The sequence below is a fragment of the Dicentrarchus labrax genome, unplaced genomic scaffold, assembly GCF_905237075.1.
Source record: "Dicentrarchus labrax unplaced genomic scaffold, dlabrax2021, whole genome shotgun sequence".
Classification (NCBI taxonomy): domain Eukaryota; kingdom Metazoa; phylum Chordata; class Actinopteri; family Moronidae; genus Dicentrarchus; species Dicentrarchus labrax.
The window spans coordinates 21823877-21848972 of record NW_026136709.1 but is presented as its reverse complement, the minus strand read 5'-3'; the positions used below and the strand labels follow the sequence as shown (position 1 = coordinate 21848972).

The 25096-nt window shown below is 41.0% G+C and overlaps 1 protein-coding gene across 3 annotated transcripts; it reads left to right on the top strand.

The window, feature by feature from the left end:
• Positions 1 to 601: 601 nt before the first annotated feature.
• Positions 602 to 25096, top strand: LOC127369493 (gamma-aminobutyric acid receptor subunit rho-3-like). 3 transcript variants are annotated; one of them, XM_051410935.1, is made up of 10 exons: positions 602 to 674; positions 11470 to 11582; positions 20039 to 20106; positions 21115 to 21338; positions 22243 to 22325; positions 22591 to 22728; positions 23195 to 23347; positions 23439 to 23500; positions 23630 to 23761; positions 24292 to 25096. In XM_051410935.1, the coding sequence occupies exons 1-10, from the start codon at positions 634 to 636 to the stop codon at positions 24592 to 24594; spliced, it is 1317 nt and encodes a 438-aa protein (XP_051266895.1). In that variant the 5' UTR covers positions 602 to 633; the 3' UTR covers positions 24595 to 25096. The 3 variants fall into 3 exon arrangements, with proteins under 3 accessions (XP_051266895.1, XP_051266894.1, XP_051266896.1); XM_051410934.1 differs by lacking the exon at positions 602 to 674 and adding an exon at positions 5573 to 6609; XM_051410936.1 differs by lacking the exons at positions 602 to 674; positions 11470 to 11582 and adding an exon at positions 18854 to 19247.

Below are 25096 nucleotides of genomic sequence, written 5' to 3'. Positions count from 1 at the left end.
TCAGCTACACGCATTTATGACTCAGACAGACACACAGAAAACACACGCAGACAGGCCTTCAGTCCATACTTCTGTCAGTGTGGCGATTCCAGGAGAGGCTATCCACTTTTTTCCCCCTTTTGTCCTTGGATCTCTCTGGGTGGTTTGGTATCACACACACAGACACACACACACACACACACACAACACACACACACACACACACACACACACACACACAAATACAGGGAAAAGGGAAGAGAAAAAGCATAATTAGAGGCACATTCCTGATGAAATGGACACAGGAAGATATACAGTGTTAAACGTGACAGAACATGTGCAGCTTCCCGAGGAGAAACCAGGTTTGATCCTCTGAGGATTTGGCTGTCTTCGCTGTCAAACCTCCCTTTTGATCACCAAAAAACAAAAAATAAAAGTGAGCTCTGCAGCCGGAGGCCCCGCACGCTTTCATCCAGCACCAAACTCTGAAAACCTTGCAGGCTTTTTCTGCTCCGTCATTCCTCTCTGTCATTTCTTCGCCTTATCCTCCACATCGAACCCTTCTTTTTTTTTTATCTCTCCAGTGGTTTTGATAAGCGGGGGAAAAAAAGGGAAGAGGATACACCTGTTGTTCATCCACAATACAACCCACTCATGTTATCTCAACACTATCTTCGCTCTCAAAACAAACAGAGGTGAACTTGGTACCATACATCAAAGAGTTTGAGGATCCTGCCGCTGATAAAGCAGTCAATCAGTCGTAAAGGTTAGGGAAGTTTACTAGAGCAAGTTTGAAACATCCAGGAAGGAAAAGAAAGTGAGTTTTATGATGGTTAGGTGACAGGCCTGTAGCTGGTGACATTGTCAGAGTCTTCATGTGTTTATGTTGGAGCCTTCCTGCATTAGAGCTATAGACCATGCCCTCTTTAAGTGTTATACAGTGCAGAAGAAGCACATTATTTCATATTTACTGCTGATGGCTTTCCATTGGCTGAAGAAAAAGGGCAGCACTTGGATTTTCTCCAAATAATTCCTCTTGGTAACAGAAGGAAAGTGCAGCAACGGTTGGGCAAGCGCGCACTAAATGAGTAATGACTTTTGTCTTTGCTTGTGTCCTGAAACAAAACAAGTTTGTCCATTTTTCTTAAAGAATCGACAGACAGCTTTTGTCTCTAGGCTGTTTTTTTGTTGCTGAAAAAACTCACTGCTGCAAAAAGGGAGAACTGAAGCCCAAAATAATTGACTTTTCAGAGTCACATAAGGTCAGGCAAGGCAAGTTTACTTTAAAGCTCATTTCATTACAGTTAAACTCACTGTGCTCAACATTAAAACACACACAGCAACATGTAACATGTAATAAAAGTGACTATGGTCTTTGCTTGTGTCCTGCTGATTTGTCCAAGAGTCGAAAGACAACTTTTGTCTCTTGGTTAAAAGTTTTTTTTGAAGCTGAAATTAAAATAAAAAACGTTAGGAACGCACTGCAAAAAGGATTCTGCATAAAAATCAATTAATTATTCTAACTCCAAATAAATAAACTTTTAACAGAGAGAGAATATTTCCTCACTGCTGCACAAAGAGTGAACTGAAGCCCAAAATAATTGACTTTTCAGGGTCAAATAAGGTCAGGAGAGGCAGTTTTACCTCTAGAGCTTGTTACAGTCCAACTCAATGTGCACAATATTAAAACACAACAAGTAACGTACAAAAGAATATTAATAAAATACAAAAAATTGCATCAAAAAGTCAATAAAAATGTGTGCAGTGAAAGCTTATTCTGTATTAATAACACTTGTTAGAGTTATTAATACACCATTATGTATTCCTGACACATTTATTAGATACTTTTAAGATACTAATAATAACTCTTTCACCTCAGGTACACTCCCATGTAACTTTAAACTCATGAAATGTACACAGCTAGAAGTAACATGTACAGAAGAATATAACCCTTTGACCTGTGGTGCAGCTTATCTTACTCTTTTGGTGCTTTACATTAAAATCTAATGTGTACAGAATGAGGAAACGCAGCAATATGTCGACGAAAGGTTGTGCAGGAACACCACACGCTCACTCTAAAACATACAGTAACATCTTGTTGTGCATTAATAACTCATTTATTAGAGTTATTAAGGCAGTAACTCTTTCACCTCAGGTGCACTCCCAGCTTATCTTAAACTCAATCAAATAGAATCAAACATATGTGAGCGACATGTAGAGACTAATATATGAAATAGAAGAAAATGCAGCAGTAAGTCAATGAACAGCTGTCCAGGAACTCCTTGCACACACTGTGCTGCGTCTAAAACACACACTAGCAACTACACCACACTGGCAATTTGTCAAATATCAAAATATATATTACAGCTAGAAAGTTTGGGGTCACGTGCCACAAAAGCTCAGAGGACTAGTCTGTGTTTTTGAGTGGTCTTTGACGCTTTAAGATTGTAGAAACTTTACAAATAGATGTTATTTTGTATGAAGGGTTTGCTATAAATAAATTAATAAATGCTGTACAGTGGTTCAGGGGGCAAAAAAAGACAGATCCCTCTGAGCATCAGTTCAACAACAATATAAGAAATCAGCTGTCATTGGTAAAAGAAATGTGTTCAGATAACAGGCGTGTTGCTTTAGCTAAACTATTCTTAAAACTTCACCAGGATTATAGAAAATCAGCTAAACACACAACTAACAAATCACAGTTTAAACCGGTTCATCTGACTCATCTGACTACTGAGGAGACTGCATAGACTCTTCACTTTCACTGACTTTTATGTTTTATGTGTGTATTGTTCACATTATATATTATATTACACATCATAATATATTCCTTATTATTGTATGTTATTAAGACAAAACACTGTGTAGTTTCCAGTAAAAAGAGGGCAACAGAAAACACAATGAAACTCATTTTCTTTATCACTGAGATGAGACTTTGTATTATTATCGAGTAATTCAGACCTCAGAGTTTACTCTTTGACCTCAGCTGCACTCTGAGCTTATCTCAAACAGCAGCACCATCACTGCTCCCAGTGATTGAAGTTCTTTGTTTAACCAGCTGATTACTTTTATGAATGAAATGTCTAAATTACCACAAGTTTCTGTGCAGCTGTAGAGCTCATATAAAAGTTATAAATGATATTCTCTTACAGGTTGACCCAGAAATATCACCACTTTGGATTATTCACATCATTGACAGTAAGAAAATAACTTTAAAACATTGATTATTAGTGTTTTTAGTGTTTTTAGTAGCAGTTATAGTTTAAATTTCCCATAGAAAAGCTCTGTAAGTATTCCATACATTATAGAAAAAGCAATATCTTGGTACTCACAGACTCTCCTGGACATCAACAGTAAACCCTCCTTTGATAACTACAATAAGTCTGATAGACCTGTGATATCCCATTGAGCTGTTAACGTACACAAATCAGTGCCATGTGTCAGTGACATGCTGGGAAATCTGAGTGAAACCTGAGACACTCACATTGACTCAGCTGCAGCTCCGTTTCAGATGAAATTCAAGAGTGAAAAAAGTGGAAGAGCCGAGCCTGCCGCCTCCTGAGACTGAGTGTGAGCTTGACTGGATCAACAGGTTATTTAGAGAATAGGCAGCACACACACACACACTCTCTTCCTCTCTCTCTCTCTCTCTCTCTCTCTCTCTCTCTCACTCACACACACACACACACAAACATTTCACTATACACAAGGTACTGTAGGGAGGGTAATGTCGCTCCACACTCACACACCCTCCTGGATGGGTGGAGTTTGGTTGTGATTGGCAAAGTCACAAACACACAAACATACACACACACACACACAGACCCTCCATAGGAGTCAGTGTTTTCCTCTGCAGTGCCATCAAATGTCAGTGGGGTTTGCTTTCAGAGTGCAGAGCTGTTTTAGTGTGTGCTGTGTACCATGAGCTATGTGCTGTATGTCAAACAGCCAAACAGTGAGGCTGTTTAACACCTGCTGAAACCAAACACACACACATATAACAGCAGAAGTTGTTCTCTGTTTACCTGTTATCAACTGCAAAATAAACAGTATGAGGCAAAAGTTTTATCTTTTAGCATCAGGAGACTTTGTTTCCTTTTAGCCATCTTTAAATCATCAGTTACTCAGCTTTAATTCATCATTTAGTCATCATTTAGTCTAGTGCAGTCGAAAGGAACAGTATGAGTAACCTTCATTTAACCTGGGAAGTGGTACTGAGTACATTGTTCTCCTTTTCAGGGAAAGCCCTGCCACAGTTACTCACATCCACACTTGTAAGCCGAACACCAGTATAACCAGTCTGATCTTCTGTTCGGGTTAAAGGCAGCAAAGCGGTAATAACGAGGGAGGGACGAGCTGCTCTTTCCAACCTTCTACCTCTTCTTGCTCAACGGTGACAACCTCTGATAAGATTGAAATACTCAAGCAATCAGGAGCTGAACTCTGACATAAATGATTCCTTCCACTGTTGCTCTCACTGTGTTAAACACTGATGATGGTACAAAGTCGAGCACCAACTAAGAGACTTTAAAAAAGAGCAAAAATCCAAGTGTAGCCTGGGATTTGCTACAATACAAACAATGAATTCGGCTGATTAAACGCAGCAGTCATAACATATTACCAATATACACACTGTGAGGGAGTGTCTGAGGTGTTTGGTGGAGAGAGTTCCTGAGGGAGGGGGCAGAAATGGAGAGGGCCTGGGTGAGAGGAGGTCAGTGTCTGAGGTGTCGGTGAGGTAGGAGGGGGACGTCACAGTGTCAGTTCCTTTTAATCGATGCCAGCTGGTTTGTATGACAGTTGCGAATTGCATAACAATGACGCCGAGCAGCAGAGAGGAAGAAACTGTCTTTATTTCACAGGGGGGAAAAATGTTGCAATGCCTGTAAAATGATAATTTGAAGCAAGTGTGGAAACTGAAAACAACTGCCAGTGCAACATGGGGCTTAAATTCCTGGAAAGTCATGTATTTGACACTTTACACAAGGGTGCCACTGCTTCCCATAGGGTTTTCATTTGAGTATAATCACCTGAAAAATAAGATTCTTACCTAAATATGAGCGTTTTTTATCTACAGGTACATTCACTCTAGATACGGCCTTTTTCTAGTTTCTCCTACATGATTCACATTTCACATTCTCATTTAAAGAGCTGGTTACAATCTACAACTTCTACTCCAGATGCCTACAAAATCCTGCCACCCTGGTCCTTTAACAGCTGCTGAGAGTCCGGTTTTCACTGACCTCCATTGGTTTAACTTTTCATCTGGCAGCAGTGATGTGTGTGGATACAGGTGTCAACAAACAAAGGGCAGTCACGCCATTATTTACAGCCTGGTTTTAATGTTTAACGACCGCTGCATGCTGTGAAAAGCCTGGTATTTTATCTTAACTCACCAATCTGCATGAGTCATGAAATTGTGTCATGCTGATTTCTATTAATTTCAACAACAACAACACAATGCAACACAATCTAAACTGCAAATGAGGAAATTCCCTTAATTGCTAAAAAAAAAAAAATCACCAGAATTGCATTTCTGTGTGTTTTTATGTAGCTGCGGGGCTTGTTAGGCTGCACATGCGTAAGCGTTGATGCTTGTGTGTTTGTGTTTGTGTGTGTTTGTGTGTTTGGGATTATGTCTTCCGCGGGTGTAAACTGGGGAAGGCGCTAGGTGAGGCTGGATTAGACGCAGCTCGCTCCACTCCAGCTCGGATTAAACGTCGGCCGATCTTGACGACCTTTTGTTGTTTGAGCTGTTTGCGAACATTCATTTTCTCGCACAAAAACCTCCCTCTCTCTTTACACACACACACACACACACACACACACACACACACACAAGGTGGAGGTGTGTGCTAACCTCATAAAATGTTTTGGTGCCTGTTTTTTCATTGTCCCACTGAGAAAATCCTGATTACTGATGGGTTTTTGTGTGTGTGACTGTTTGTAGGTTAGTGAAAGATTGCTGTGGCTGTAGATAAGAGGATTAGGGTGGAATTAGTGTCATTCCTCTATCGCCGCGAGGAATAGATTCATATCGATTTTAATCAGAGATAGAAAGATCCACATAACCGCAGATAAAACAGGCAGAGACAGACAGCGGGAGACAGAGTAGGAGTGAATGAAAGCTGGACGGAGAGGAGCAGAGACACCAGGACATCAGCCAGGATGTTCAGCTGGAGACTGAGGAGCATCTGCTGCAGAGATACATGCATCTAAAGATACACGTGGAAACGTATACACATGAATTTAAGAGAAAACTTCAAGCGGTCACTCATGCATTTGCCTTATTTGGAAGTCTTGCCTACGTTCTGGAGCTCTCTGGTTGAGGAAACTTCCCGCCACCGTGGGATGTTTGACCACAACCACCAGCGTTAGTCTGCAGGGCGGTCTGGACGGTCGACTGCAGAGACGTGGAGGTGGAGCTGGTGGGGGCCGCTGTGGCCGGGGGATGCTGGCGGCGTGTCAGTTGTGGCGGGGAAACCTGTGAAACATGAAGGTGGACGTGCTGACTTGCCTGGCTCTGGCTGCGGCCAGCCTCGTTGCCATGGTGACCTGCGGCCGCAGCTCCGGGCGCAGGAAGAACAAGGAGGTCTTCCTCGGGGAGAACAGCAAGTTCAAGTTTGGAGGGTGAGACACACAGATGAACACGCACACATTTGTAACAGCGTAGTGAGACGGATGATTAGTAGCATTTGGTTTCTGCTTATTAAACCTTCTTTATTTGGCCACTAGGGGGCAGCACAACACGCCGTGAACACGACAGAGACATATTATCACACTACCATGCGAATGTGTTAGCAAACGTTTTCATTTTTACACATCCAACACGTAAAGGAGCAACATTAGCATTCGTTTTGGAGTCGGGTTTGTGGTCATCGTCTTAGTTTTGCGTGTAAGCGTGAAACAAACTACAGCTAAGGCTGATGGGAATGTCATCAGTTTCAAACCTATTAAACTCCATAAGTACTGGACAGATGACATTGTGACCTTTTGATTATAGCGATAAGATAAAAAAGATTGAGGGATTCATACTTTTACTCCTATAACACTGTCAGACTCAGACCGTTTTTAAAAAACAATGAACCATACATTCATCTTCCTTGTCAAAGCCTGGTGCCTACATGACCCACAATGCAACTCGACTGCAGATTTGTAATGCGAACAGCGGCTAATGTTTCCTGTCTTAAACCATTATTATATACACTTACTATATACTTACTTACTATACTACTTTTGATACATTTTGCTGCTCATACTCATTCGTACTTTTTCTCCCGTGAGGGTTTTGGACACTTCCTCCACCTACAGTTTATAGAAAACATATTCTGACGGTTCTCAGGAAGCTGTGACTTAATTTCTAAGGAAACATGCCACGCAAGGATTCCCATGGTTCAATTCACTTTCACTTCCCTGTTTCACATAAAAACACCCTTCCAGTTAGGTTTTTCTTAATCTATTTTAAAAAGTGAGATCACAGAAATACCCTTTCCCTAAAATGTAACTTTAATTGACTGTGCAGTTTTTATGGCTCCCAGCAGACGACTGACCACTGCAGGTTTGAAATATTCCACCTTCTGGCAAAGACTGTGCTCCTCAAACAGGTTTTATTTGTCTTAAGAAGCAACAGCCGTCTTTCCTGGAACTTCTGCTGGAAAGAATGAATGAATGCAGCTTCAGTTCTGTGCTGGTGGACAGATTTCTCTCAAACCCTTCCATTAAAATCCATTAAATACTGGTGGTGAGCACAATCGTCCTCCTCGGAAACACTTTCAACACAGATATGGAGAGTAACTATCCGAATCTTTAGAATAAGAAAGAAAGAATATAAAAGACATTTGTACTTTGATCTTGAAGGTTGTATTTGAACCTAAGGTGTAGTAATAATATTGACAGCCCTATCTTGTATTTTATTACATGTTGCACACACACACTGTCATTCAGTGCAATAAAGGGTTGAAAAGTCTGTTTATTAACTCTTTAATGACTAACTGTAGTATTACTATATTTATTGTGTTCAGGAAAAGTCCCGCAGATTTATTTCTGTAAGATGTAATTCATATTTATTCAGATTTTACTAAAAATGAAAAAGAAAAAAATCACAAAACACTAATTTTACACGTTAAATATCATATTTACTCTGGATTAAAGCACATATTATTGAAACTGAAGTTGTTCTGAATCCAATGGTACCAAACATTTGATATTTGACGTTTGATAACCCCTTGTAGTTTTTGAGATACTCCATACTATATGTGTCATTAGTCACTATGGATTACTCATTTCATCCCATAGCAATACATTAAAACATACAATTGAAATACTGAACCAAGAAAACACAGGTAACACAAGTATAACTTTTACTTTTTTAATTTATATTATCTAAGAATTGTACTCTAAGCTCTAAAGTTAAGTAATATAAAACTCCACTGTGGACATTAACAGGTTTAGATCTGAACTCTGGCTTCATTCCAGAGAAACTATTTTCAAAAGACACATTTCAGCTCTTTTGTTTGTCACCACAGCTGACAGCTGATGTGTGTGTGTGTGTCTAACAGCGAGAACACAACATATCCTTCATCCAGTGAATAACGCCACAGCCCTGCCTTTATTGTTTGACAGACAGGTGACCTGTGGGAAACACAGCGCAGGAACAACACAGATTAGAGCAAACTAACATAGGAATGAGTCAGTGAAATATACTTGAGTATTTACATTTAATGCTATTTTCTACTTCTTTTCTATACTTTTTTACTAGATAATAAAATCCTTCATCCGGTTCAAATCTAGAGTTAAAAAGCACCAAGATCTAAACAGTGGATGGTAAAAAAATCCTCGTTACCTGAATAAAATGACAGATTTCTCTGAGTTTGAACATTGTTGGAGACATTTGGGATAATATAAGAACTCAACTACATATAGAAAGCTGGAGTTTATACACTGTTTAATGTGTAAAGTACATCCTCAACCAACTACAGCAGTGAAATCCTGCTTTTACATTAATGCATTATAAATTCACTTCCTCCACCACTGCTCCAGATTAAGACTCCTCCAGCACTAACCAGGTTAAACACACAGAGCTGTAATATACACAGATTGATTTCCACATTCCCTCCTCACTCTCTACAAGACGGAAAATTATCATATTTTCATAAATCGTTTGAGTGTTCCTGTAATGGAGACTGGAATTATGTCAACCAACCATTCAGCTGTGTGTGTGTGTGTGTGTGTGTGTGTGTGTGTGTGTGTGTGTGTGTGTGTTCAGTATAGTGTTACAGCATTGGTTGTGGTTGAATGCTGCTCTCTCAGTAGCAGCCCTCATTTGTCTTGCCCGACCTGAGGTTTGTGTGTGTTACTATCTTTATGAGGACCAAATTTTGTAGTTTGACTTTCAAAGTGAGGACTCTGTTTTTTTTATTTGTCCTTACTTTCAGTTCATTTAATTCTGGATTAGTTCTAAGTCAGGTGAAGAGCTAGAGTTCAGTTTAAGTTTAATTTAATTAGCTTCAGGTTTGAGATTATTGTTAAATTTGTTTGGTTTCAGGGGATTGTAGTGTTTGTTTTAAGGTTAATTTAAGGGATTATGCAGCTAGGATTTGGCTCAAATAAAATGTCTAACCTCACAATAATAGGAGACCATGTTGTGTGTGTGTGTGTGTGTGTGTGTGTGTGTGTGTGTGTGTGTGTGTGTGTGAGAGAGAGAGAGAGAGTGTGTCCTGGTTTGTTTATGTCAAGGTGTGTGACTTTCAAAGAGGCTTTTCATCAGTCAGCATAGAAAATCTCACACAGCTTTTATCTCCTTTCCCACTGTGTGCTCACCTGTGTACTGCACGCGTGTGTGTGTGTTTACCCTCTTTCTCTCCACACACACACACAAACACACACACACACACACGTAGCAGCATGCACTGCAGCTGAGAGGCCGCCATGCTCCAGCTGTAATTACACCTCCTACATCCTGAACGTCGTCTCGTTGGGGTTTCCCTGGTTGAATGTCAGACACACACACATATTGTAGTTTATAGTTTATCCGACTGTGTGTTTACTTTATGTTGTCTGAGGTCAGCGGCGCTCGACACTCAAACACTACTGACACGGTGTGATGACGTCACATTTAGATATGTGAAGCAGCGTCAGAGGTTCGAGCCTGAAGGTTCGTTCTTGACCTTGAACTAAAACAACTCTTATCACAACGTCCACTCACACATTTATGGGTCTTCGTCAATGTCCAGAGACCAAACCTGGACTGAGACAGAGGTTTGATACACAATCACCTGTTATTGGCTGACTGTCACAGGCCCCCTCAAACCTTTTGCTCCCTTCAACCACACATCCATCGCCACACAGTGACAGTCAAGCCTCATAACAACATACTTTACATCCTTAAAATGATCCAAACGTCTCACTCCTCCAACAGTTAATATATAATATAATACAGTTATTGTTAATATAATAATAATACATTTTATTTATGAGGCAAAAACTGAACAACATTAAGGAATTAAACAGCTGTGGTTGGCTTTCTATCCGACATCTATGAGGATTTTGTGTTTCAGAACATCATAAACATGATGTTTTCTCTGCCTTCATCACTGCAGGCGGTCAAAAGGCATTCTGGGAAATGTGGTGATTTAGTGCAGGTCATGTCCTTGGTCATCTTTCAATGGGGGGAGTTCACATTAAACAGTCATACAATTTAAAACAAACAGATTATGGTTCATTACTATTTATATTTCTAATATTTATTAACAAATATATTTATATCTGACTACTTTTTGGCCAACCTGACTGTAGCCTATATGTTGCAGCGTAGAGAAAGTTTAAATGTTCATGTTAATAAAGAATTTAAATAACTGCCAAACATTTCTTTGTATGTTTTATGTAAAAATATAATTAATTTAAGTAATTTAAAAACGTAAAGGACTTCAATTTGTGTTTTAATGTACTAAGTTACATTCACTTGTGTGTTATGATGCAGGAAGATAGTTAATATAAATGTTCCTTCCACTCTGAGTTTAACATGAATGCGGAAGCAGAAAAGACTCATGGGAAATGTAGTATAAAATGCTTGTTATCTGGCTTGCAGTGATTGCTCCCAGCAGCTGGTTTTATCAGTGTTTCAGTGGCACTGGGATTGTTTTGGAACATAATGAAACGCTTTGTGTGTGTGAGATAGAGAACATGTGCACACGTGTGTGCGCCTGTGTTTGTTTGTTCGTGGAGCCGTGCCACGCCTTTGATTAAGGTTATGGTTTTTTTGGCAGGATGAGAGCGAGCGGCGGGGAGAGAGTGGGAGGACAGAGAGAGAGAGAGAGAGAGAGAGAGAGAGAGAGAGAGAGAAAACCACAAAGTGTGTTTTCTCTAATCAAAACCTTCAATTACAGCCTTCATAAACCAACTAATCACTCAACGCACTGTCTGTGTGTGTGTGTGTGTGTGTGTGTGTGTGTGTGTGTGTGTGTGTGTGTGTGTGTGTGTGTGTTTCCACAGACGTATTGACTACAAACTGAAGAGGCAGGACAGCACGAAAACGCTGCTAATAAAAAGTGAACAGCTGCTGAGGATTGAGGAGCACGACTTCGCTATGAGACCGGGCTTCGGAGGTCAGACACACAAACATGTTTGTCTTTCTGTACTTGTGAGGACCCTCATACACTTGATGCATCCCCTGTCTCCTTAATGCAACCTGCAGCTCCGGAGCCACATGGGGGTATTTAATTTAATAATAAGTTCCAGTGGCTCCATGTGGCTGTGACAAAAAAAAGAGGAAATAAATATATATATTGGTGAAATGTGCCGTTGGGGCGGCTCTTTAGGGGGCGCTGTCGAGCCATTTTGTCACGCCCATGTGCGAGACCGATAGAATATGTATATTTTCCCCACCGCTGACATGTGTGCCACGTTTCATGAGTTTTGGAGCATGATGTGGATGGCAAAAATTAGGTTAATTTTGATTATTAATAATAATAATAATAATAAAAAGGGAAAAATGCATCTGCTTCCACCACCAACGCTAGTATGTTTGATCTGCAGAGAGAAATTAGCATTATAAGGCTCAAATATGCAGCTCCAGACAGATTTTTCAGTGTTTTGGGGGCCAAATAATGTCTCTTTTAATAGTTAAGGTTGTTGACCCCTCGCCCCAACGCTAACATTAACCATCACAACTAAATGACTCCACCCCTAACCGAAACCTAATCCTTACCTTCCCCTTAAAACCAAGACTTTTGAAATACTGACGACCGGCCAAAATGTCCTCACCACAATCATTACCTGAAATTGGTCCTCACAAACATAGCAATCCAATCCCACACACACACACACACACACAGACACACCTCATTTAATCTCTCATAAATCAATCCACTCACTTGCACATCGTCCCACGCTGATGATGCCTGCGCGGCTGTTTGATGATGTGATAATGGGCACTGGGTCACCCAGACAACGGATGTGTCAATCCCAACTCGCCAACGCTGACCCAGATTACACCATTGTGTGTCAGTACGAGTGTGTGTGTGTGCGGGTGCGTGTGTGAGCATTAATGCATTTGAAATACAGTAAGACTCTGTGTGCTCACCCAAATGTGATTGTGTGTCCCTGTGTGTATCGTGTGTGTGTGTGTGTGTGTGTTTGTGTGTGTATTGTGTGAGTCGGGGGGATTCGTGTGCATTAATCTGGATTATATTCCAGGTCTGGAGCAGATGGAGGGGTGGGAAACAAACTGACGTCTGCAGTGAAGATCATCAGTATCAAACACACGGATATAGACGCAACTGTTTCCATAATCTGCATTGTGGATTAAATTATGAATTAAAAGCTCGTGAGGAGATAAATGCTGTGGATCTATCTTTGTGTATTTACATGAACAGATATTTATTGTTACCCAAAGTCTAAAGCAAACTAAAGCACTTTGGTTCGGTGTGAATCTCTTTGTGACTTACTGGTTTGAGGAGTACTGATTTAAAGCCTCGACTTTGGTGTTATGGTCGTTGCCGTGTTGGTTTTCTGGAGCCGCCAGCGGTGAGCGGTTGCACTTATTTTCGGCTCGTCCGTAGCAGAGAACAACGCCGGCTCGCCTTGTCACACACACGTTCTTTTATTCCAGATAAACAAGAGAAAAAAGGCAACAGAATATTGATTCATATTTCATCTGCACTGCCTAGTTTGACTGTTTGATCTGAGTTTGTCAGTCACAATGAAGCCCCGCCCTAAAGCATTCCCTGCTTTATCATATATTTTACTCACTCAATCATTTACTAAATGAACATCATGCTGTACGGAAGAAGACTTGAGGCCATAAACTCTTTACTGAGCTAATAAATCAAGTGAGAAGTTAACTAAATTCTCCATAAGACTCTTTTCATGCAGCCTGCTGGCCATTAAAAAGAATACAGGTTTAAGACTTAACTTCACCGACCCATTAATACTCTCAGTGGTCTGGAAAAGATGTTGGTTTTGGTTAAATATAGAAAAACACACATTAACACGTCACTTTTTAAGCATTTAACTTCTAAACTGTTAAATAACTCAAATCCAGAATCCAGAACAGATATTTTACCTTCTGTCTCGACAGAACTGCGAGGTCAACAGTAGATATGCTTTGTCCCCACAGGAATGTGAGCTTCTATCTATGTGCAACGCTGTATTGGGTTGCAACAAAAGTTCAACCTGGTCCAGGTTTTGTGTCGCCCCCCCCCACAGTGGTCCCTCGAGCGAACGTCCTGTCAGATAACAGTCAAGAAACCAACGTCGAGTGCTCGTATAAACACAGGATTCATCACTGATCCTGACCCGATATCTTTTTACCGTCATTATTTGTCGCGACCACAAAAGGATGCGTGTCACTAAACTGTAAACATCTTTTTAAGTTTTTGAACAAAGGACAATGCTGTGATTTTTCTGATGATGACAGTCTCTTCCTTTCATTCTTCTATTGATCTCAAAATATGAAAATCCTCAAAAACTGTTTTTTTAATGAAAACCAAACTCTCCGCGTCAATGACTGCTTCTGGAAATACCTGGAAATCTTATTTGGAATAAAAAATACTCCTTTATAGCTGCAAATCATGCATCATTAAAGTATTTACTTGAGTAAAAGTAGGTAAATATAAATATATTATGAAGTATTACGCAACTAAATTATTATTACAGATTAATTAACATAAAAGTTGCTATTTTATACAACAACAACAATACCAACAATATAAATAAACCCTCTCAAAGAGCAATCACTACTGGCAGTCCTACATATTTTATTTTATTTTAGTTTTTTTATCTGTAAAGTTGTGCAGTTGTCGTATAAATAAAGCACAAATACCTCTGGAATATAGTGAAGTAGAAGTAATATTAAATTAAAATACTCAAGTAAAACTACCTTAGAAGCAACGGTGAAGTATTGAGATCCTTGATTAAAATAAAAGTACTGATACCACAGTGTAAAAATACTCAAAATACAAGTGAAAGTCCTGCACTGAAAATGTGACTGAAGTAGAAGTGTGTAAGTATAATCAGGAAAATGTACTTGAAGTATTAAAAGTATAAAAATGTCCTGTTGTACTATTATATATAATATAACTAGAATATTCTGACTCATGTATTAATGTAAAAGCAGGATTTTATTGTTTGCAACTAATGATTCATTTCTTTATGGCTCAATCTGCTGCTCTTTATTAATCCATTGATTGTTTGGTATTTATTATTTAAGTACTTTAGTTTGTAGTGAAGTACAGTACTCGAGTAAATGTTTCTGACTCACACAGTCTCACACACACTGTCGCCGTCTGTCTCCTCCGTCTATATGGTCAGTTGGCGTCCTGCATATCTCTGTGGTCCTTGCCCGTCGTCCAGGGTGGGGACAACAAAAGCACCACTGTCTGCCCCACGGCCCTGCGGCATTTCCACAGACTATAATTTTACACTGAGGGAAATCTCAGATTTTCCTTTCTCAGATAAGCCTATAGCTGCTCTATGTGTGTGTGTGTGTGTGTGTGTGTGTGTGTGTGTGTGTGTGTGTGTGTGTGTGTGTATGACCCCAGAAGCCGAAAAATTAAAACCATTCCCTCCTCACTTCCCTCCAGAGACCAGAGAGTCCTGAAATACACTGTGTGACATTTATTGTTATTTCTTGCATGTGCGAAGGACTCGTGTCGTGTTTCTATATCGAGGTCAACCTTTAAAGGTTGTCCGTGAACTTAAATTAATCCCTATAAAACGTCCCATCATCCCCTCTTTCTGCATTATAGCGAGATGTCAAATGCTTGTAACTGGTTTACAAGCCGGGCCTGTATTCTGCTTGTGCACTTCCAAAAACACGCTCTTCAGTGTGTGACCTCACCTAGCACCAGTTCCAGGTAACAAACCTCAAATGTGATTGGCAGATTGGTTCCTATCATAAAAACAAAACAGGTTTGGTAGCTTAAAAGCGTCTTGTTTACCACTGTGGTTCGACAGGAAGAAAAAACCTGCCTCACTGTACTTTGACACAGTTTGAGTAATTAAATCCATGAAAAATAATCAACAAAGTTGTCTGTCTACAGGTAACGTACAGTCACACAACTCTACTTTATTTTCTTACTTACAGTAATAAATATGTTTGCTGTTTTGTGTCCCAGCTTGCAAAAATAAAACTCCAAAAATGCCATGGCTGCTTGTGGTTTGAAGAAAGCAAGTAAAAAGGGGGACAATTAACAAAGTTTAACAAAGCTGTGGATGTTCTCACACCTAACCTAAATAAATACTGTCGCTCACTTCAAAATATTTAGCATTATTTCTGCACAGGTTGTTGGGTATGATTTATTATTAAAACATCATATTTTATAAGCTCCTCATATATTTTGTGTGTAGAAATCTTTGTTTGTGAAGTAACTGAAGCTGTCAGATAAATGTAAGGAAGTAAAAAGTACAATATTTCCCTCAGAAATGTAGTTGCTTGAAAGGAAAGGTACCTCAGATTTGTACTTAAGTAGTTCTTGAGTAAATGTATACTTTACAGAAATGACAATAACTGGAACACAACTGTCAGAAAAAGTCTAAAACACAGCAAAAATCAACTGTTTGACCATTTCGGGTCAGCCGGGATGTAAAGCAAACGTTATTTGCAGTGAGTCCTTTACGTGGAAAACCACTGGTGTGGTTCTCTAAAGGTTTAGTAAATAAAGGCTGTGTATTCCAGTCTGCTGTGAGCTTTCATTCCATTACATTGTGTCAGTGTTACGCATGCCTGGGTTGAGTCAGTATGGATTGTGTAGGAGTCTGACGTTCACGTTCTCCCAAAGCTGCCCTGAGAATCACCTCTTAATCCCGCTCCACCTCTTTCCTCTCCCCCCTTCCTCAGGTTGGAAGGCATGTGTGAACCAACTTGGCTATAAACCTGATTCCGATACCGGACAGTCAAACCGAAACACGGCGAGCGCCGACTGAAACGTCCTGAGACCTTAAAGCTGCATTGGGCTGCTTATGTCTGCAGGAATTGATCCGTCTGCAGCGTTGTGTTCTGGGATTAAAAGATTCGGAAATGCTGAGCACACAAACATTTTGGGACAACAACATGACCTTAAAGCTGCACAAAGCATGATTTTTATGTGTTATTAAGGTAAATCTGCGGCGAGATATTGTAGATTTACCCAAATAAAAGTCAAGAGCTGGATTTAGTGACCAGCAGGACAATCTGTGCAGGAGTACAAACAATGAACTTTGCTGTCATTTGGGGTCATACAACGACAGAATATCCGTGTTTTTATGGCCGTATCATCCACAGTGCATCTCTTCACGCACCGACAGAAGTGTTTGTTGTTTTATTAAAGCTAAGCCAACACAAATTCAAGGGCCTGTCAACCGCATCACTAATCTCATTAATCACAGAAACAAATTGACCTCCTGAGGCTGAATTTCTCTGTTAGTGAAACAGGCTGAGCAGGAACAACCATGACCAACTATTTCCTCCAGTTAACCTGTATTTCTTATCTCTATTCCTTCAGTTTGCCAGAACCGTTAACATTAACATCGTGCAGATAAAGCCAAGGCTCCTGCAAAACACAACAACTTGCTCATCAACTTGTTTACATCAGCTGATTAGAAAAAGATGCATCACAGTCATATTGACCGAGCTTCCCCCCAACCATTGTGGTTTTAAATATGTTCACCACCACAGTGTGGAAACATTACGTTAGAGCTCAGTCAGACAAGACTGCGGCAGATAGAAATTCACATGTGTCCTTGCGAACGCCCACATTAACTCTGGTGTGGATGGTGGTTGAGCGTTGATTAACCCTGTTTGGAAAAGCAACCAAAAACTTTGCAAGTGGGAATAAAATTGGAGCAACCGTGCCTCCAAAGATGTGTTTATTACTCAGTTTTCATAATTCAGTTCTGGTGACAACGTGTGCCTAGAAATATGTTTTTTGTAACACTACATTCATGTAACGCGTTGGAGTTGCAAAGAGGTGATCGTTGTGGATGAAGTGCAGGATTGTCGCACTAAAGTCCGGAGTTTGTGTCCAGATTCCTGCAAAAAAAGCACCAAAAATTCTGCACATCTACTTCATGAGGCAGGTACGTAGGAGTGGGACGAGTATCCAGAGGTAGAAAAGATAAATTACCACACGCTGTCTAACTCACAATAGAAACATTTATTGCCTGCAGCAGGAAGGCATTAATGACATCAGTTCGAGGCCACATGAAAACGGATGTCATTAATGACTTCCTGCTGCAGTTGTGCAACCACTACCGGTTTAAGATGGCTTCTCATTAACCTGAACCATCTGCCTGATGAAGATAGTCAGTATTGCAAGATTTATTGGCAGAAAATGGCAGATTTCAGCCAATCATCTTCTCAGCGGAGAGGACATGATGCAGTCTGCACTCAGCTGCGGTGTATCAGACGGTGATATATGAGGTGAGGATTGATGGCGGTGTACAAAGGCTGCCACAGGAAGTGCCTCCTCCACTGTACTTCTGCAGGAGCTAATGATGGTGGTGATAGTGTCCAGGATGCAGAAGGACTGGGGAGTGGCACATTACTGCTACTTGCAATGTTTCGTCAGGAGTTAAATGAGTTCCAGTTCTGAAATTAATTGAATACAAAAAACCTTTCATGTGTCGCTCTATAAAATGCCTCAAACATACTCTCACTGGGTGTGAGATGGGGAAAGGGGAAGCAGTAAGGAGAATTCAGAGGTAGTGACCTTCTGTTTCAGGTTTTTTCCCACCGACAGCAGCCGTTGTCGGGGCTACGCTAAATGTTGAGCCTGCACTGCTGGTGATTTTTACAAGTCACGCCGGGACAAAGCCGGGCTGCGGGCGGGAGCTTTATGGTCCTGGCTGTCAGATGAACTTCATTAAATAAAGTGTTTATTGAGCTGCCGGACTGCTAACATTCAAGTGGAATTAACACACTTTACATCCACGTTCACACAAAAAGCACACAGACACTTTCAAGTACAAACTTTTGGGTTTTTTTTCTCTTTTCGTCCTTGAGAGTGGAAACAGGAATGTAACCCGGTAGACCACGTCCAGACGGAGGTCACAGACAAACCCAAATCAGTGTGTGTGAGACTGTGTGTGTGTGCCCTAAATCAGCAGACATGGTTTTGGTGATTTGCAGCTCAAAAGGCAACATAATTTTCAGTGACGTCTGAGATACCAACGATTAAGTTTTTGAACTTAATACTTAATTCCGCTTGCTTTTTAAATTGTCTATTTTTTCCTCCTGGGAAGCTCTTTCTAATCAATGTGCTTTATGTTTGCTTACATTGGTTTTAATGGACTGTTTTTACATTAGAAATAACTGCAGTGGATTGTGCAGTAAGGACCTGCTATACTTAAACGCTATTAAACAATCATAATGTAACCTAGATGTCTAAAAGCATTCCCACTTTCAGCCCATTCAGCTTGCTTTAAATGCAGACATTTTTTTAAACATACAGACGAAAGTTCAAAGTTGTCAGAAGTGATTTAGCAGTACAGTAAACTGATAGTCATGATGCCTCATTCTTCCACTGCATTCCCCTCATTGTTAAACTTTTAACACTGACTCTAAAGAACATACTTTAAGTGTTACAGATAGAGATGTTTATGGGTTTAAGACAACAGTAGAGTTATTGCTGATGCTTGTGGTCGAGTCGGGAATGAGCTTTTTAGTCTGCAGACCGCAGCGATGGATAAATCCTAAAATTATCCGAGTAGATTGACCACCAAACATCATCGCAGTTGGTTACAGGGCAGACAGACGTCCGTTTGCCAGGTCATGATTGCTCTGTGGAGGCAGAGTAAGTAGCCGAGATTGAAGCTTGTTTTTTTGTGTTATTTCTGCTCTGTGTGCACAAATCAGGTTGTTCAGGTTTAGCCCTTAAACAAGCTTAATCTGCTAATGAGGCGGATGGAGTGGGGGAGTGTGGAGGACAGATGTTGAAGGCTGTGGTGAGCCGCTGGCGAGGACAAAGGATGTTGTTACCAGTGTTTGACCAAAATGAGGTCTGAGGGCCGATACAGATGATGTGATTGAGGAGACAGACGAAAGAGAGAGGCTGCTGACAGTTGGTTTATTACAGATTAGTTCATATTTTATGTGTTTCTTGCAAAGTTTTACTCATGTTCGGGTGGAAAAGGCCTCTGAAACGACCACCATGGGACACAAAGACTCTCTACTGAAAGTTTCAGTGCTGGTTTTATGATACTTTGGAGTACACTCACATTATTGCCTTTAGCATCAACACTGCTTACTGAAAAATTGATATCAGATACTCTTTGAAAGGTCACTGTTGGTCTAGTATGAAACTATTGTCCAACCCTTCATTAACTTTTCCAGCTTTATTACCTACAGTTCTTTACTGCAATGTATTGTGACAATTATTTTTGGTTTTAAGATCCTGAATACACACGTGCAAAATGTCAAATTGCAGATGAAAGGTTTGTGAAGAAACTCCTCAGGTGATCTGAGAAGAGAGAATACTTTTCAAAGGCTGAATGTTTCTCCTGAAGGCTGTTCTGTCTCTCTGCCATGATTTATGAGTTTAGAGTCAATGCATTTCAACCTAATGATGTTTTTATGTGGCTTCAGGTGCAGCCATCCCTGTGGGCATTGATGTGCAGGTGGAGAGCATCGACAGCATCTCAGAGGTCAACATGGTGAGGAAGTCCTGTTTAACTCCAAGTATTCAACCTCAAGCTTCAATTCCAGCTTATCCAGCTTTGACTGGTTAACATACCTCATTAAGAATGACTTCAGGCAACTTCTGTCAACTGGTGAACATGGTAGACAAGTCAATCTGCTCTGCTCACTGAATTCAGTGTTCAGCTGTTAAATTGCAGATAATTCAACAGGCAACCCTGTTAAAGGTAAAAACTAAACAAATTTTATGTATAAGTTCATATTTGATTTTGTTTGACAGTGATCTGTTGAGGTACAAACTTTAGGATTTAGAGGTATCTATAGCGGTGTAGCTGCAGATTGTATCTCCCTCGCAGGTTTTTCCATTTATTTCTACATATTACAGCCGTTAAATTGAGAATATGCTGCAACCTCAAATGGTTGTGATGTCCACTTCAAGCTGCTCTGACATCACTTCCTGTCGGCCCGCCTCATCTGGTTTGCGACCCCCTCGCTGGCTCTGCTTTCAACTCAGCCGGCCACTTACTTACAAGTGCTTTATCGAGTTCCTGCAGCCGAGAGAGAGAGATAAATCGGTGGAGAGGACAACGTTGTCATGGCAGCTTTCACTGGAACGGTGAAAATATGCATGTAGTCCGTAGATCACTTCAGACCGCATTGTTGTCCTCCGGCTTCTGCAGGAAAATGTCCCTTTCATCCGTCACTGATTTCTTTTCAGCTCCAGTGCTCCCGAAATAAAAGTGACACCATCCTGAAGACATACTTGCAAAAAATGGCAGATATTTCACATGAAATGATTTTCCCTTCCTGTGTTTACAGAAAGCCTGAAATCCTTTTTTGTTTAATTTGTTTTTGTTCCAAGATTTAAAGGACACCAAACTGAGCCAAATGTGAAATAGAATAAGAAAATTCAAACGTAGGAACACTAATAATCAAGATACAAATAAACAAAAGTTGTGTAATTATTAATTAATTGAATGAAGCTGAGATACAAAGCAAATATCTGCTTTGTTTCTACCCTACAGGACTTCACCATGACTCTGTACCTGCGGCACTACTGGAAAGACGAGCGTCTGGCGTTTCCGTCCCGAAACAATCAGAGCAGGACGTTTGACTCGAGGCTCGTGAAGAAGATCTGGGTTCCTGATGTCTTCTTCGTCCACTCCAAGCGCTCCTTCATCCACGACACCACCATGGAGAACATCATGCTGCGGGTTTACCCCGACGGAAACATCCTCTACAGCGTCAGGTACTCACAGATGTTATAAAAGACATCCAAATACACCAAAGAGAAAGAAAATCCATCCAATCAGTGATGTGTTGTTTCACATTGTCCAAGTGGCTGCAAGTGAAGCCAACGAGAAAGTAACTGCAGTTCCTCAAACAGCCTCTTGAAATAAAAGTGTTCACAGCCTGGTAGAAAATAATGCTTTTGGCCTCTTTAACTAATTTAGGTGATTTTTTATGCATAATTAGGGCTTCCATCCACCAGTCTTAACCACAAATGTAAACCTCAAGGTGGCGCTAGAGGAAAAAGGATCGGGAATATCGTTAGTTTTACAGGAAATGTTGTTTTTGGAAGTAGTAAAATTCATAGAATGGGCAAAACGTCGAGCCAATTAAACTGAATAAGGGAAAACTTCGACCTGGTGGGGGCGCTAGAGAACAAGCCAGGGGATCACCTAAGTCTGTAGTATTCATCCTGTGGGGACAATGAATGTTTGTACTGAATGAAAATCCCTCCTGTAGTTGTTCAGATTACCATCCATAGATCTGTGCAGCTGTTACAGTGATTAATACACTAACCTGTTTCCATATTATGTCCTTTAAGGCTTCATATTTAGCTATCCTAATACCCCAAGAGGCCGCTTGCCTTTGCCCAACACCCCAGTATGTTCTGAATGTGGGAATGTTTAAAAAACCGACAGGAACTGAAGGTTTCTTTATCCCTTTTTTGCTTTATCCACTACTTTCCACTCTCCTACTCTTTGGCCCCAGAAGAGTATTTCAGATGTCACGCTGGCAAAAAGCAGCTGAAAATTGAGAGAGACTGAAACTACCTTCTGGTTTCCTTGGCAACAGCAGGAGAGGTCTATCCAGGACATGATGGATAACTGTAGTGAAAGCTTGCATTACGTGTTTGTGTGTTTCAGGGTCACTGTGACGGCTCTCTGCTCGATGGACTTCAGCAGCTTCCCTCTGGACACACAGAACTGCTCGCTGGAGCTGGAGAGCTGTGAGACACACACATACACACACACACACACACACACACACACATATACATTATATATACGTATAGACACTTCCCACATGTTGTTACATCATGAGGTGACACAGCAACATGTGTGAATGATAAACTCAGACGACTGCCAGCAGAACAAACTGTCTCTTTTTCCAGTTCTCATCTTTCCTCTGTTTTTCCATGACACTGAACACTTCCCTCGCTTTGTCTTTCTCTCTCTCTCTCTCTCTCTCTTTCTCTCTCTGTCCCTCCACAGACGCGTATAATGAGAACGACCTGATGCTTTACTGGAAGAATGGGAACGACTCTCTGAGGACGGATGAGATCGTCCTGTCTCAGTTCTTCATTGAGCATTTCCAAGCCTTCAGTGGCCTGGCTTTCTACAGCAGCACCGGTCTGTGTGTGTGTGTGTGTGTGTGTGTGTGTGTGTGGTGAAAGGGCTGAAAAACAAATATAACACAACCCGGCATTATAATTGTTTTTATTAAATGGCCAAAAGTATGTGATATGAGAAATCTTAATGCAGCAGCATACGATGATATTTTAGACCAGTGGTTACAATCGGGGGGGGGGTCCCACCAAATTTGAGGGGTCACCAGATGATCAAACAGTGTTAATACGTGTTCCTTTAACCTTTAATTAACTTTAAAAAGTATTCAAAACAAACAAGGAACAGAAGTCCGTCCCTGTTCACAACAAACAGGCAGATTAAACGTATCCCAGGGAGTTTTTAACTGCTTATGAAACAGTCTCAATTTATACTGATGCCTCTGTGACCTACATAAGCACAGGAGACCATCAGCGACATTAGCTATTTCTGTATAGTTATTCTTAAAGCCGGCTCTCTTTTTTTCTGTCAGGCTGGTACAACCGTCTGTTCATTAACTTCATCCTGCGGAGGCACATCTTCTTCTTCATGCTGCAGACGTACTTTCCCACCATGCTGATGGTCGTCCTGTCCTGGGTCTCCTTCTGGATCGACAGGCGGGCCGTCCCCGCGCGCGTCTCCCTGGGTAACAACATTACATCAATATCAACAAATCTGAGAGTGGAGATTGTGCTCCTGTTATGTCTGAAACACCTTTTTGCTTCCTCCTCCTGCAGGTATAACCACAGTGCTCACAATGTCCACCATCATCACCGGAGTGTCGTCCTCCATGCCTCAGGTAGCAGCTGTGTGTGTGTGGGTTATAACCTCACATATAACCTTTGTGTGTTATCTTATCATACTTGAATGCAGAGTCTTTGTCTCTTTTGTTGACTTCCTGAACTGCTCTGAATGTGCGACTGACCAGGTATCGTATGTGAAAGCGGTGGACATCTACCTGTGGACCAGCTTCCTGTTCGTCTTCCTGTCTGTGATCGAATATGCGGCCGTGAACTACTGCACCACTCTGGAGGAGATGAGGAAGATGAAGAGGGGGAAGGTGCAGCACAGGAAACAAACACACACACACAACAGGAAGGGAAATAAGAGGGAATCAGCACACGCATATTTTACTTAATGTCTCACTCTAGTGGCCAAACAGAGGCATTACACCCTCCTCTCACGCAAACTAAGTCATGTAACTAAGTACATTCACTCACTTCAGTACAGATTTACTTGAGTTTAATACTTGAGTATTTACAATTCATGACATTTTAGAGAGAAATATTGCACTTTATACTTATACACATTTATCTGACAGCTGTAATTACTAGTTAAAGGTCCAGTGGGTAACATTTAGGAGGATCTATTGGCAGAAACAGGATATCTATATATATTACAATCTACAACTACACCACTAGATGGCACTAAAATATACACGCTGGTCCTTTAAATTAAGATTTTACATACAAAATATATAAAGAGCCTTTTAAAACCTTGATTTAGTTGATTGAAAATATGAACATTTGATCCATTATTAATATAAAAGTATTGATATTGCAGCTCTAACTGCTCTCCGTACCGTTTTAGATCCCATCCACCTTCAACGCCAGCCAGGCGATGGCCTTCGACGGCTGCTTCCATGACAACGACATCGAGCTGACTCCGTTCTCCCGCGTCGCACCCACCCTGACCTCTGATCCCCTCACCACGCCGGCCCAAACCCCTGACATCCGGCCCACGGAGGGGACTCGCCTCCGCCGGCAGCGGTCGGTGCGTGAAAATGTGGACCTGCTGGTGAGCAACAGCTACATGATCGACTCGTACTCCCGTCTCGCCTTCCCTCTGTCCTACCTGCTCTTCAACACCATCTACTGGTGCCTGTACTCCTGATCCGGCTCTGCAGACTCTCCATGAACTCTGGTGAACTCTTGTTGAGTGTGTTGAGTCAGAGGATTCCTCCTCCTCCTCTCCACGCGGCTCCACTTCACTGAATTAACTCTTGATCTCAGGAGCCCCCCTTCAGCTTCATCACTAATCGTGTTCTTCACAAGAGACATAAAAGCACTCCAGTTCCTCCGAGTAGGAACCGTTAATTGTGCACAGTTTCACCCTGACGTGTGTCTCATGGGAGCGGGGTTGAGTCCTGACACTTGGAAAGTAATGGATCCTGATTAGTTTACACGTGACTCTTCTTTCTGTGCATCTTATTTCTGAAGGTTGTTTCACTTTTGTCGGTACCTTTATAGCTACAGGGGAAAACTACATTAGGATCAAACTTGTGTGAAAATGTTTCGTTCTCCCCCCTTTTTGATGAACAATGTGAGTGGAGCCAACCAACTACTGTACGTGTAATTTAATATCTTTTCTCATTAAATTTTTATCTTGCTCATGA

Bases quoted from the DNA above. Each gene is read 5' to 3' on its own strand.
- LOC127369493 (XM_051410934.1), top strand. From the start codon at position 6,473: ATGAAGGTGGACGTGCTGACTTGCCTGGCTCTGGCTGCGGCCAGCCTC. The intron at 23,348-23,438 runs GTAACAACATTA...CTCCTCCTGCAG, and splicing joins CCCCGCGCGCGTCTCCCTGG to GTATAACCACAGTGCTCACA. The intron at 23,762-24,291 runs GTGCAGCACAGG...GTACCGTTTTAG, and splicing joins GGAAGATGAAGAGGGGGAAG to ATCCCATCCACCTTCAACGC.